Source organism: Heptranchias perlo, chromosome 11, assembly GCF_035084215.1.
Source record: "Heptranchias perlo isolate sHepPer1 chromosome 11, sHepPer1.hap1, whole genome shotgun sequence".
In the NCBI taxonomy this organism is placed as follows: domain Eukaryota; kingdom Metazoa; phylum Chordata; class Chondrichthyes; order Hexanchiformes; family Hexanchidae; genus Heptranchias; species Heptranchias perlo.
Genome location: NC_090335.1, coordinates 8,338,518 through 8,352,171, shown reverse-complemented (window position 1 = coordinate 8,352,171; position 13,654 = coordinate 8,338,518). Strand labels below are relative to the sequence as shown.

General features: G+C 46.4%; 1 protein-coding gene across 1 annotated transcript in view; it reads left to right on the top strand.

Moving 5' to 3' along the window:
• The window catches only part of vwa8 (von Willebrand factor A domain containing 8), a 387,545-nt gene that overhangs the window by 328,178 nt on the left and 45,713 nt on the right, over positions 1-13,654 (top strand). The window contains exon 39 of the mRNA XM_067992504.1: positions 9,836-9,992. Coding sequence (XP_067848605.1) covers positions 9,836-9,992 — 157 coding nt within the window. The remainder of the gene's footprint in view (positions 1-9,835; positions 9,993-13,654) is intronic.

Here is a 13,654-nt window from a genome sequence, read left to right as displayed (position 1 = left end):
TAATTCTATGCAGTACCATCTTGGTTCATGTCACTAATTTCTAAGGAAATAAAAAAATGAGCAAAAATAACTATTAAGGGACTGGGTGCTGCAGTGGGAGACACTGTCCTTTTACCTTTGGGATCGGGCCTCAAATCCTTCTCAGACTGATGGATAAAATGGGTCCATAGAGTCCAAGAGCAAAGAAGTTATCATCAATTTGTACAAAGTCAAAGGTTAGGCCACAGTTAGAGTGCTGTGTGCCCCATTATAGAAAGGACATTAAAACCATACAGCGTACCGCATGGATTCACCTGGATGATATGAGTGAGAAACTAAAGCTATGAGGAGAGCCTTGAGACACTGGGGCTTTCACTGGAGTGAAGAAGGCAAAGAGGAGATTCAATAGAGGTGTTAAAAATTTGGGTCTGCCTTAGATCCCATCTCAGGTTCAGTGGCCACAGTCGCTTCCTTAAGCAGTCTGAGCATCTTACCTTTACACACTGCCCTATGTCTCCTTGCACTTTACACAGAGGGTTGTTGGAGCATGGAATGCTTTGCCACAGGGACTGACTGAGGCTGAGACCATTGCATCTTTTAAGGGAAAAGTGGAAATATATTAGAAATGGGAATATTCACGGCTATAGGGATAAAGTAGCGCTGTGAGACGAGTTCTGGATTGATACAGCGCTATGGGGAGAGAGTGGGACAATGGGATTCGTTTTGGATTGATACAGGGCTAAGGGGAGAGAGTGGGGCAGTGGGATTAATTTGGGATTGATATAGGGCTATGGGGAGAGAGTGGGGCAGTGGGATTAGTTTTGGATTGATATAGGGCTATGAGGAGAGAGTGGGGCAGTGGGATTAGTTTGGGATTGATACAGGGCTATGGGGAGAGAGTAGGGCAGTGGGATTAGTTTTGGATTGATACAGGGCTATGGGGAGAGAGTGGGGCAATGAGATTAGTTTGGGATTGATACAGGGGTATGGGGAGAGAGTGGGGCAGTGGGATTAGTTTTGGATTGATTTCGGGCTGTGAGGAGAGAGTGGGGCAGCGGGATTAGTTTTGGATTGATACAGTGCTATGAGGAGAGAGTGGGGCAGTGGGATTAGTTTTGGATTGATACAGGGCTATGAGGAGAGAGTGGGGCAGTGGGATTAGTTTGGGATTGATACAGGGCTATGGGGAGAGAGTGGGGCAGTGGGATTAGTTTGGGATTGATACAGTGCTATGGGGAGAAAGTGGGGCAGTGGGATTAGTTTTGGATTGATACAGTGCTATGGGGAGAGAATGGGGCAGTGGGATTAGTTTGGGATTGATACAGGGCTATGGGGAGAGAATGGGGCAGTGGGATTAGTTTTGGATTGATATAGTGCTATGACGAGAGAATGGGGCAGTGGGATTAGTTTGGGATTGATACAGTGCTATGGGGAGAAAGTGGGGCAGTGGGATTAGTTTTGGATTGATACAGTGCTATGGGGAGAAAGTGGGGCAGTGGGATTAGTTTGGGATTGATACAGGGCTATGGGGAGAGAATGGGGCAGTGGGATTAGTTTTGGATTGATATAGTGCTATGACGAGAGAATGGGGCAGTGGGATTAGTTTGGGATTGATACAGTGCTATGGGGAGAGATTGGGGCAATGGGATTAGTTTTGGATTGATACAGTGCTATGAGGAGAGAATGGGGCAGTGGGATTAGTTTGGGATTGATACAGTGCTATGGGGAGAGATTGGGGCAATGGGATTAGTTTTGGATTGATACAGGGCTATGGGGAGAGAGTGGGGCAGTGGGATTAGTTTTGGATTGATACAGTGCTATGGGGAGAGAGTGGGGCAGTGGGATTAGTTTTGGATTGATTTCGGGCTGTGAGGAGAGAGTGGGGCAGCGGGATTAGTTTTGGATTGATACAGTGCTATGAGGAGAGAGTGGGGCAGTGGGATTAGTTTTGGATTGAAACAGGGCTATGAGGAGAGAGTGGGGCAGTGGGATTAGTTTGGGATTGATACAGGGCTATGGGGAGAGAGTGGGGCAGTGGGATTAGTTTGGGATTGATACAGTGCTATGGGGAGAAAGTGGGGCAGTGGGATTAGTTTTGGATTGATACAGTGCTATGGGGAGAGAATGGGGCAGTGGGATTAGTTTGGGATTGATACAGGGCTATGGGGAGAGAATGGGGCAGTGGGATTAGTTTTGGATTGATATAGTGCTATGACGAGAGAATGGGGCAGTGGGATTAGTTTGGGATTGATACAGTGCTATGGGGAGAAAGTGGGGCAGTGGGATTAGTTTTGGATTGATACAGTGCTATGGGGAGAAAGTGGGGCAGTGGGATTAGTTTGGGATTGATACAGGGCTATGGGGAGAGAATGGGGCAGTGGGATTAGTTTTGGATTGATATAGTGCTATGACGAGAGAATGGGGCAGTGGGATTAGTTTGGGATTGATACAGTGCTATGGGGAGAGATTGGGGCAATGGGATTAGTTTTGGATTGATACAGTGCTATGAGGAGAGAATGGGGCAGTGGGATTAGTTTGGGATTGATACAGTGCTATGGGGAGAGATTGGGGCAATGGGATTAGTTTTGGATTGATACAGGGCTATGGGGAGAGAGTGGGGCAGTGGGATTAGTTTTGGATTGATACAGTGCTATGGGGAGAGAGTGGGGCAGTGGGATTAGTTTTGGATTGATACAGTGCTATGGGGAAATAGTGGGGCAGTGGGATTAGTTTTGGATTGATACAGGGCTATGGGGAGAGAGCGGGGCAGTGGGATTAGTTTTGGATTGATACAGGGCTATGGGGAGAGAGTGGGGCAGTGGGATTAGTTTTGGATTGATACAGTGCTATGGGGAGAGAGCGGGGCAGTGGGATTAGTTTTGGATTGATACAGTGCTATGAGGAGAGAATGGGGCAGTGGGATTAGTTTGGGATTGATACAGTGCTATGGGGAGATAGTGGGGCAGTGGGATTAGTTTTGGATTGATACAGTGCTATGGGGAGAGAGCGGGGCAGTGGGATTAGTTTTGGATTGATACAGTGCTATGAGGAGAGAATGGGGCAGTGGGATTAGTTTGGGATTGATACAGTGCTATGGGGAGATAGTGGGGCAGTGGGATTCGTTTTGGATTGATACAGTGCTATGGGGAGATAGTGGGGCAGTGGGATTAGTTTGGGATTGATACAGTGCTATGAGGAGAGAATGGGGCAGTGGGATTAGTTTGGGATTGATACAGTGCTATGGGGAGATAGTGGGGCAGTGGGATTCGTTTTGGATTGATACAGTGCTATGGGGAGATAGTGGGGCAGTGGGATTAGTTTGGGATTGATACAGTGCTATGGGGAGAGAGTGGGGCAGTGGGATTAGTTTTGGATTGATACAGTGCTATGGGGAGAAAGTGGGGCAGTGGGATTAGTTTTGGATTGATACAGTGCTACGAGGAGAGAATGGGGCAGTGGGATTAGTTTGGGATTGATACAGTGCTATGGGGAGATAGTGGGGCAGTGGGATTAGTTTTGGATTGATACAGGGCTATGGGGAGAGAGCGTGGGGCAGTGGGATTAGTTTTGGATTGATACAGTGCTATGGGGAGAGAGCGAGGCGATAAATTGACAGTTTGAGAAAGGCTACAAGGATGTTTCGTAATGGAATTGATATTGCCGCACCAGTGCAGTAGGGAGTGTATTCTGAGGTTGGCGCTGAGGGCCCTTTCTCGGGGGCAGAGTTGAAGAGGCTGCACTCTGTATGTGGCTCTGATGTACCTGTCCTAAAGCATTTGATTCTGAGAAAAGAAACAAGTTCCATTCTCCAGCACAGACCTTCCTCACCCCTGGAAGGTAGCCTGGGGTTCATACCTCCCTTTCACAGTACCAGCCCTGTCACAAAACAGCAAAAGGTATGGAACAGCAAAGTTAGCAAATAGAAGTAACCTATTATGCTGGTTATTAACCATGGAATGCTTTGTTCTCCTGTTTTTGTAATGTATTTTCTCTCCCCCCTCCCACCATGGTCTGTCTCCAGGTCTCAAGCCAGACCCTGCCAATTTTGGTTTGATGGTAACAGTGTGCTGGCATTGAAAAGTTCAATTTGAAACGCAACCAAACTTTCCAACCCTTGAAAAATAAACTTCAATCATATGATCAGAAAGTTTTGATAAGTGATCTTTTTTGCTTTTGACTATAAACAAAGAGGGTGAAAAAGGGGAGCAATCAAAGAAAGTTGGAGCAATAGCATCGGGACATTCATGCAAAACAAAAATGCATTCCACATGATTGAAACCTTGTTCGGAATGAGACCCTCAGTAAACATTTGGGTGATGTAAAGAGATCCCCTTGCAACTATAGCCGCATTGTAGCAAAGTCCAGTAATACCTGGAGCACGAGTGACAGAGAAAAGAATGTGAAAATTAATGTGGAGTGCACTTCCGCAGGCAGTTTACTCTCCAGATACTTCCCTGCTGCCCTTAGTTTGGTGAATTAGCTTCATACACACAGCTGATGAAGTGTTCCTTCTCATTGTTGATGTCGTTCACCCTTCAATACTGCGTTGGTTATGCTGTGCCTTGGGGCCAGATACTTGTCAGTGGTGTCGAAGGAGCAGACACTATATCACGTGTAGTCTAAAAGTGCATAACCTTAAAATTAGAGCTAGGTCATTCAGGGGTGATGTCAGGAAGCATGTCTTCACACAAAGGGTGGTTGAAATCTGGAACTCTCTTCCCCCAAAAAGCTGTTGAGGCTGGGGTCGATTGAAAATTTCAAAACTGCGATTGATAGATTTTTGTTAGGGTATTAAGGGATATGGAACCAACATGGGCAGCTGGAGTTAAGACACAGATCAGCCAAGATCTAGTTGAATGGCGGAACAGGTACAAGGGGCTGAATGGCCTACTCATGTTGCTAGGTGCCTGTCTATTGTTTCCCTCCTTTCGTTGGCTGGGTCTCTCCATCAGTGTAGAGAGAAGAAGTTACACTAAAAGAATTCCGTACTAAGCAGCGGCTAACAAAACCGTCAGCATCATTTACAACCTGAGCAGTTATTATACAGATCGTGATACAAGGGTCCCTGCCTGAGCAACGGCCTTCATAGAATTCGGTACAACCCATCCAGTCTTCATTGCTGCTGAACACACGTGTGTTGTTAGTTATTGTGCAGGGGGAGTGATCCCTGTCATTTCATAGTCTACACTGTAGAAATCATGAATTGAATAGTAATTTAATCTGCCTTAACCAGCTGCAAACCACTGGTGCCTATGGAATGCATTTTTATAGGAAAGTTTTCAATATTTATCCAACTTCCCTTGATTTTGCACAGTCTGCTCCTTTTTCATTGCACATTCAGTGCAATACATCAGTTATCAAAACATTCACAGAGATTTTTAAGGGTTTGTAAAACTGCGTAGCTTTTCAGGCATTGTGACTGTTATTTAATTTATTTGACCTTTCTTTAAAATGAAGCTGAGGCTTGCAGTATTACTGAGAAGTACCTTAGAGGCTGACATCATCGTCCGGCCCATTGTGTCTGTGCCGAAGGTTTGATAAAGCAATGCAAAACTAATCCCACTGCTCCACTCCCTCCCCATAGCCGTGTATCAATCCAAAACTTATCTAACTGCTCCATTCTCTCCCCATAGCCCTGTATCAATGCAAAACTAATCCCACTGCTCCACTCCCTCCCCATAGCCCTGTATCAATCCAAAACTTATCTAACTGCTCCATTCTCTCCCCATAGCCCTGTATCAATGCAAAACTAATCCCACTGCCCCACCCTCTCCCCATAGCCCTGTATCAATCCAAAACTAATCCCACTGCCCCACTCTCTCCCCATAGCCCTGTATCAATCCAAAACTAATCCCTCTGCCTCACTCTCTCCTCATAATGCTGTACCAATGAAAAACTAATCCCACTGCCTCACTCTCTCCCCATAATCCTGTATCAATCCAAAACTAATCCCACTGTCTCACTCTCTCCCCATAATCCTGTATCAATCCAAAACTAATCCCACTGCCTCACTCTCTCCCCATAATCCTGTAACAATGCAAAACTAATCCCACTGCCCCACTTACTCCCCATAATCCTGTATCAATCCAAAACTAATCCCACTGCCCCACTCTCTCCCCATAGCACTGTATCAATGCAAAACTAATCCCACTGCCCCACTCACTCCCTATAGCCCTGTATCAATGCAAAACTAATCCCACTGCCCCACTCTCTCCTCTCCCCATAGCCCTGTATCAATCCAAAACTAATCCCACTGCCCCACTGTCCCCATAGCCCTGTATCAATGCAAAACTAATCCCACTGCCCCACTCTCTCCCCATAGCCCTGTATCAATGCAAAACTAATCCCACTGCCCCACTCTCTCCCCATAATCCTGTATCAATCCAAAACTAATCCCACTGCCTCACTCTCTCCCCATAATCCTGTATCAATCCAAAACTAATTCCATTGCCCCACTCTCTCCCCATGGCCCTGCATCAATCCAAAACCAATCACACTGTCCCGCTCTCTCCCCATTGCCCTGTATCAATTGAAAACTAATCGCACTGCCCCACTCTCTCCCCATAGCCCTGTATCAATCCAAAACTAATCCCACTGCCCCACTCTCTCCCTGTAGCCCTGTATCAATGCAAAACTAATCCCACTGCCCCACTCTCTCCCCATAGCCCTGTATCAATGCAAAACTAATCCCACTGCCTCACTCTCTCCCCATAGCCCTGTATCAATGCAAAACTAATCCCACTGCCCCACTCTCACCCCATAGCCCTGTATCAATGCAAAACTAATCCCACTGCCTCACTCTCTCCCCATAGCCCTGTATCAATGCAAAACTAATCCCACTGCCCCACTCTCTCCCCATAGCCCTGTATCAATGCAAAACTAATCCCACTGCCTCACTCTCTCCCCATAGCACTGTATCAATGCAAAACTAATCCCACTGCCCCACTCTCTCCCCATAGCCCTGTATCAATGCAAAACTAATCCCACTGCCCCACTCTCTCCCCATAGCCCTGTATCAATGCAAAACTAATCCCACTGCCCCGCTCTCTCCCTGTAGCCCTGTATCAATCCAAAACTAATCCCACTGCCCCACTCACTCCCTGTAGCCCTGTATCAATCCAAAACTAATCCCACTGCCCCACTCTCTCCCTGTAGCCCTGTATCAATCCAAAACTAATCCCACTACCCCACTCACTCCCTGTGGCCCTGTATCAATCCAAAACTAATCCCACTGCCCCACTCACTCCCTATAGCCCTGTATCAATCCAAAACTAATGCCACTGTCCCACTCTCTCCCCATAATCCTGTATCAATCCAAAACTAATCCCTCTGCCTCACTCTCTCCCCATAATGCTGTATCAATGAAAAACTAATCCCACTGCCTCACTCTCTCCCTATAGCCCTGTAACAATGCAAAACTAATCCCACTGCCCCACTCTCTCCCCATAATCCTGTATCAATCCAAAACTAATCCCACTGCCTCACTCTCTCCCCATAATCCTGTATCAATCCAAAACTAATCCCACTGCCCCACTTACTCCCCATAGCCCTGTATCAATCCAAAACTAATCCCACTGCCTCACTCTCTCCCCATAGCCCTGTATCAATGCAAAACTAATCCCACTGCCCCACTCTCTCCCCATAGCCCTGTATCAATCCAAAACTAATTCCACTGCCCCACTCTCTCCCCATAGCCCTGTATCAATCCCAAACTAATCCCACTGCCCCACTCTCTCCCCATGGCCCTGCATCAATCCAAAACCAATCACACTGTCCCGCTCTCTCCCCATTGCCCTGTGTCAATCCAAAACTAATCCCACTGGCCCACTCTCTTCCCGTAGCCCTGTATCAATCCAAAACTAATCCCACTGCCCCACTCTCTCCCCATAGCCCTGCATCAATCCAAAACCAATCACACTGTCCCGCTCTCTCCCCATGGCCCTGTATCAATCCAAAACTAATTCCACTAACCCGCTCTCTCCCCATAGCCCTGTATCAATCCAAAACTAATCCCACTGCCTCACTCTCTCCCCATAGCACTGTATCAATCCCAAACTAATTCCACTGACCTCCCTCTCCCCATAATCCTGATTCTTCCTCTGCTTCAAATATCAATACATTTTTTCCTTGAAGAAATGCAATGGTCTCTACCTCAACCTCTCCCGCTGGGAAAGCATTCCGTGCTCCAAAAACCCTCTATGTAAAGAATTTCTCCTAAATCTCGCAGTATTAGTTTTAAATTGCTGGACTCCTCCTGACTGGCTCCCTGACCAGAGGAAATAGTCTTTCCCTTTTCACTCTATCAAACCTCTTCATAACTTTAACCACCTCTAATAAATCTCCTCTTAGCTGAGATGATAAGACAGTTTGTGCTGAAAGTGCAGTGCCAATAGGAATGTGACTTTCTCATGCACTTCCATTTGATGGAAGAAGACGAGATTCAATTGGCCCTCGGATCTTTACCGCTTTTATTTTCCTCAATTTTTCCACCAATTTTCTCCTTTCCTTTTACCTCTCTTCCCCTCCTCCTCCCCTCCCCTCCCTCTCCCCATCCCTTCTGCCCTCCCCCTCCTTCTCCACTCCTTCTGCCCTCCCTGCCCCACTCTCCACCCCTTTCCCCATCCTCTCCCACTCTCCCCATCCTCTCCCACTCCCCCCTTCTCACTTCCATCTCCTCTTCTCCTCCACCTCCCCTCCCCTCCCCTCCCCTCCCTCTCCACCCCCTCCCCACCCTCCACCCCTTTCCCTATCCTCTCCCCCTCCCGTCTCTCACCTCCGACTCCTCTTCTCCTTCACTTTCTCTTCCCTTCTCTCACCCTATGCCTTCTCTTCCCCTCCTTTCTCTCCTTCCTCTTCACCTCTGCCTTCTTTTTCCCGCCTCCTCTCTTTCTCCTCTTCCCCTCCCATTCCTCCTCTTCCTCTCTTCCTCACCTCCACTTCCCCTCCTTCTCTTCCTCTCTTACCCTCCTCTCCTCCTCTTCCCCATCTCTCCATCTCTCCCCCTCCTCTCCATCTCTCCCCCCCTCCATCTCTCCCTCCCTCCATCTCTCCCTCTCCTCTCCATCTCTCCCCCCCTCCATCTCTCCCCCCCTCCATCTCTCCCTCTCCTCTCCATCTCTCCCCCTCCTCCTCCTCCTCCTCTGCCCCTCCTCTCATCCTCTGCCCCTCCTCCTACTCCTCCTCATTTGCCCCCTCTCCTGACCCATTGCTGGGTACAGTTCCAAAGGCTTCCTCTGATGGCCTTTATTCAAGTGGTCACTCTTCATGTTGCGTACAAAAGGTAGGTGGGTGGGACATTGGCTGATGTACCTTGTTATCCTCGGAACTCATTTTTTGATCACCTTGGGGGTCGGAGAGGAATCTCCTAGAATTATTTTCCCTGAATTGACCTAGGGTTTTTAAAATCCTTTTATTTTGCCTTTTCCTGGAGATCACATGGCTGCTGGTGGGTGGGGGCCATTGGGGGCCCGCGCTCCCTCGTTGTAACGCGCTTGAACGGGAGACTCGATGAACCAGCTGGTCTTTTCCTAACCATCTTCTTTTGTACGTTTCGTATGACCACGGACAATGAGTGCCGGCAGGCAATTTGATTACGGAAGGCATCAGAGCCAAGTCCAATCGAGTCCTCACCCAACAAGCAGGGCCGGCTGGATAGGAACAGGAGCCTTGGCTGAATTTCACCTTCCTTACCCAGGGGAGAGTAGGCCAATTATTGCATCCCCATCGCCAACTCGGCTGAAACCAAACAAATCAGCATAAAGCAGCAACCTATTTCGTGGCTCAGCTCCTCGCTGCCCGAGGCAGAGCACGAGCTCAGTCACTCATACTTTTACAGTCAATGCCTGTTTTTTTCCAGGTGGAAGAGATACTGCCGGCCTGGGTGGGAAAGGTGGTCCTTATCGCTTGGATGCAGGTCACAAGGTGTATCAGGTGTCTCAGGCTGAAAAGGATGCTGTGCCAGCAGAAGTAAAAAGAGCTGCAAGAGAGATGGCTGAGAAAGCATTCAAGGAGAGGTGCGTGCTGCGAGCTTATTCATCGTAACTGTGCACTATGTGTTCGTCTTATTCGAAAGAGGTCCATCTGTGAAGCAGGAAGATGATTTAAATAATGGGCAATGAAAGCACATCTCCAGCTATTAACAGCTGTAGATTAAAGCAACAATGCCCAGTTTAAACTACAGTCTAACTTTAGGCCACAGAACAGCGCTATTTCAGTTTCCTTTCAGAGCATTTTGTGGGACCATTGGAAGTGAACAGGAGGAGGAGGAGGTGGAGGGGAAGAGGAGAGATAGAGGAGCTGGAAAAAGAAAGCGGGAGGAAGAGAAAGAGGAGTGGAGGAAAAGGAGGCAGAAAGGAGGAATTTTGTGAGATAATTATGAGTTCTGTAGCAACAGAATTCCATGTCCTTTCTCAATAAAACGTAGAGAAAATGTTTCTGCTTGTGGGGAGTGCAAAACTAGGGGTCATAAATATAAGACAGTCACTAATAAATCCAATAAGGAATTCAAGAGAAACTTCTTTACCCGGAGAGTGGTGAGAATGTGGAACTCGCTACCACAAGGAGTGGTTGAGGCGAATAGCATAGATGAATTTAAGGGGAAGCTAGATAAACACATGAGGGAGAAAGGAACAGAAGGATATGCTGATAGGGTGAGATGAAGTAAGGTGGGAGGAGGCTCGTATGGAGCATAAACTCCGGCATGGACCTGTTGGGCTGTTACGGTGCTGTGAATTCTATGTAATATGTAATAACTGTCTATTTTTATAACTTCCCTCTGTTTAAAATTCATTTCATTTTCTCCACATTCCTGTACAAGTCTCTGGACTAAGAGTGAAGGATGGCACCATTCTGCTGGGCCTCTGCCCTTGCTGCTCTTGAGTTGGCCGCCAGGAGGCCCACAGCTTGGACTGACTCTCTCTAGTTCGCCCACCCAGTGGAAAGCACATCACCTCCCTGTGATGGTGTGACCAAGTTAGGGATGTTGACATATCGAAAGTCCCAGAAAGGAGCCCTTACATTTTGTCTCACCTTGTCCTATCAAGGAGATCTTTTTAGTCCAGTCACACATGAAGAATTAAGGAACATCCTCCAAACATTTAAGGAATTCCATTGTTATTCACGGCATGGGGAACGGGTCAAAATTGCTTCTGGGCACAACACTGAAGGAGGAAAAAAGTGTCATTTTTTTTGTCCAACCTTTCCCCACCAAGTTTTATTCCCGCAGCTCCTGGCACCAAGCCTTCACCCAGCTGTCCTGATTAAAGAATCAGTCATTTGTAAGCAATGTTCCAGCTAGGAATTTGGAAAGTATAGCACTGAGACTTTGGTCCTGTGCCAGTTCTTTGGTAGAGCTATCTAATTAGTCCCACTCCCCTGCTCTTTCCCCATAGCTCTGCAAATTTTCCCCCTTCAAGTATTTATCCAATTCCCTTCTGAAAGTCATAATTGAATTTGCTTCCACCACTTTTTCAGCTCGCTGTATAAAAAAAGTTTTCCTCGTGTTGCATCTGGTTCTTTTGCCAATGACATTAAATCTGTGTCCTCTGGTTACTGACCTTTCTGCCACTGGAAACAGTTTCTCCTTATTTACTCTATCAAAACCTTTCATGATTTTGAACACCTCTATTAAATCTTCGCTTAACCTTCTCAGCTCTAAGGAGAACAATCCCAGTTTCTCCAGTCTCTTCATGTAACTGAAGTCTTTCGGTACCATTCTAGTAAATCTCTTCTGCACCTTCTCTAACCCTTCTCACCCTTCCTAATGTTTGATAAAGGCTTAGCATAATTTCCTTGTTTTTGTACTCTATGCCTCTATTTATAAAGCCACGGATCCTGTATGCTTATTTAACAGCCCCCTCAACTTGTCCTGCCAACTTCAAAGACATGTACACCCCCAGGACTCTCTGTTCCTGCACTCCTTTTAAAATTGTACCATTTAGTTTATATTGCCTCTCCTCATTCTTCCTACCAAAATGAATCACTTCACACTTTTGTTTGATAATGCTCCTGTGAAAGGCCTTGGGACATTTTCCAATGTCAAAGGAGCTATATAAATGTAAATTGATGTTGTTGACTGATTGTCCTAACTCCTGCATCAAACTGTGCACAGAGATTGTTGTAATTGACTTTGGATGTGTGAAATTAAGAACCAGTTCACTGACAAAGCATCTCTGTCATGCATTGGGTTAACCAAAGGACTGCCCAGAGCTATTAGGACATGGATTCAGCTCCATGATTTTGCATGTGGTGGATCACCGATGGTGACCAGATTGTTGGATGGAGAGAGACGAGCGATGGAGCTCGGCGTTACTTTGCACAGAAGAAGAAAGAGGAAAAGTTTCAGACCATTATTGCACATCTCCTAAAACATGGTTACAGAGCAGCATTGACAGAGACCTGGGGATAAGGCATCTTATCTGCCCTCTCAGGTGCATGTAAAAGATCCAATGGCGCTGTTTTGAAGAAGAGCAGTGGAATTCTCCCCGGTGTCCTGGCCAATATTTATCGCTCAATCAACATCACTAAACCCGATTATCTGGTCATTATCACATTGCTGTTTGTGGGATCTTGCTTTGCGCAAATTGACTGCTGCGTTTCCTACATTACAACAGTGATTACACTTCAAAAAGTACTTAAATGGCTGTAAAGCGCTTTGGGATATCCTGAGGCCATGAAAGGCACCATATAAATGCAAGTTTTTCTTTCTTTTATCTGCCCTCACAGCCTGGTAGTAGACTGTGGGGGGGTGGGGGGGAGCATATGAAAAAGAGAACTGGTTCAATGAGAAAGGAAATGGAGAAACAAGTAAGCTCCTTTCTGGTGTAAACAACTCTGAGTATAGGATTTCCGAAAGCTTTTCTCCACAAATAGTTCTAGTTGTGAATGGCCAATTTCAAAACATGAACAAAAAGTTCTTTGTGGTTTTGCAAAATTTGTCCAATTTCTTGTTAGTGTCAACACTGCTTCTTTTACGATTTTCTGTTAATTGTTCGACTGCACAAAGGGAACCACTTACAAGGTCTGCACTGAGTCGTGAACGAGGCAAGTCTCCTTTTAAAGCCACTGAAATGTATTGATTAATATTGAAATGTCTGACAAAAATGACAATCCATAAGACAAAAGCAGTGAGCATCGAACACTGTGGAAAATAGAAGCACAGTCCATTCCGAGTCTGGTGGGGGAAAAGGCCCTTTCGGATTTGTTCATTGTGTTGAAATCAAAGCAGCCTCTGTTTCACTTTCCCGAACTAATAGTAATTCATGTAATTGAATGCAGTCGGCTGCAGGATAATTCTCACTTTATGCTGGAAACTTTCCTCAGTGGCCTAACCTTTGCAGTACAGTAAACTGAGGATGATGGGCGAATGATCGAATAGACCTGGTGTGATCCTGCACATTAGTGTCCAGATTCAGCAGTAGTGGTGGAGATTCATTTATTCTAATTGCTGTGTTGTGCCAGAACCTGAGAGTGTGTACCCCTTCAATCTCTCAAATTGTCACGCTGCTAGTCTCAGCTGACAGTGCTGATGCTAGAAACGGGACATTTTGCAAGAAGCGATGATGGCAACAAAGCAAATCTCACAATAGAGTTTAGAGTAAAACAAGGGATGGACCTGTGTAGGTGGAAATTAAGGGTCTCTTTTCACTTAGCATCAAGTACGAAGAACACTCTAAAT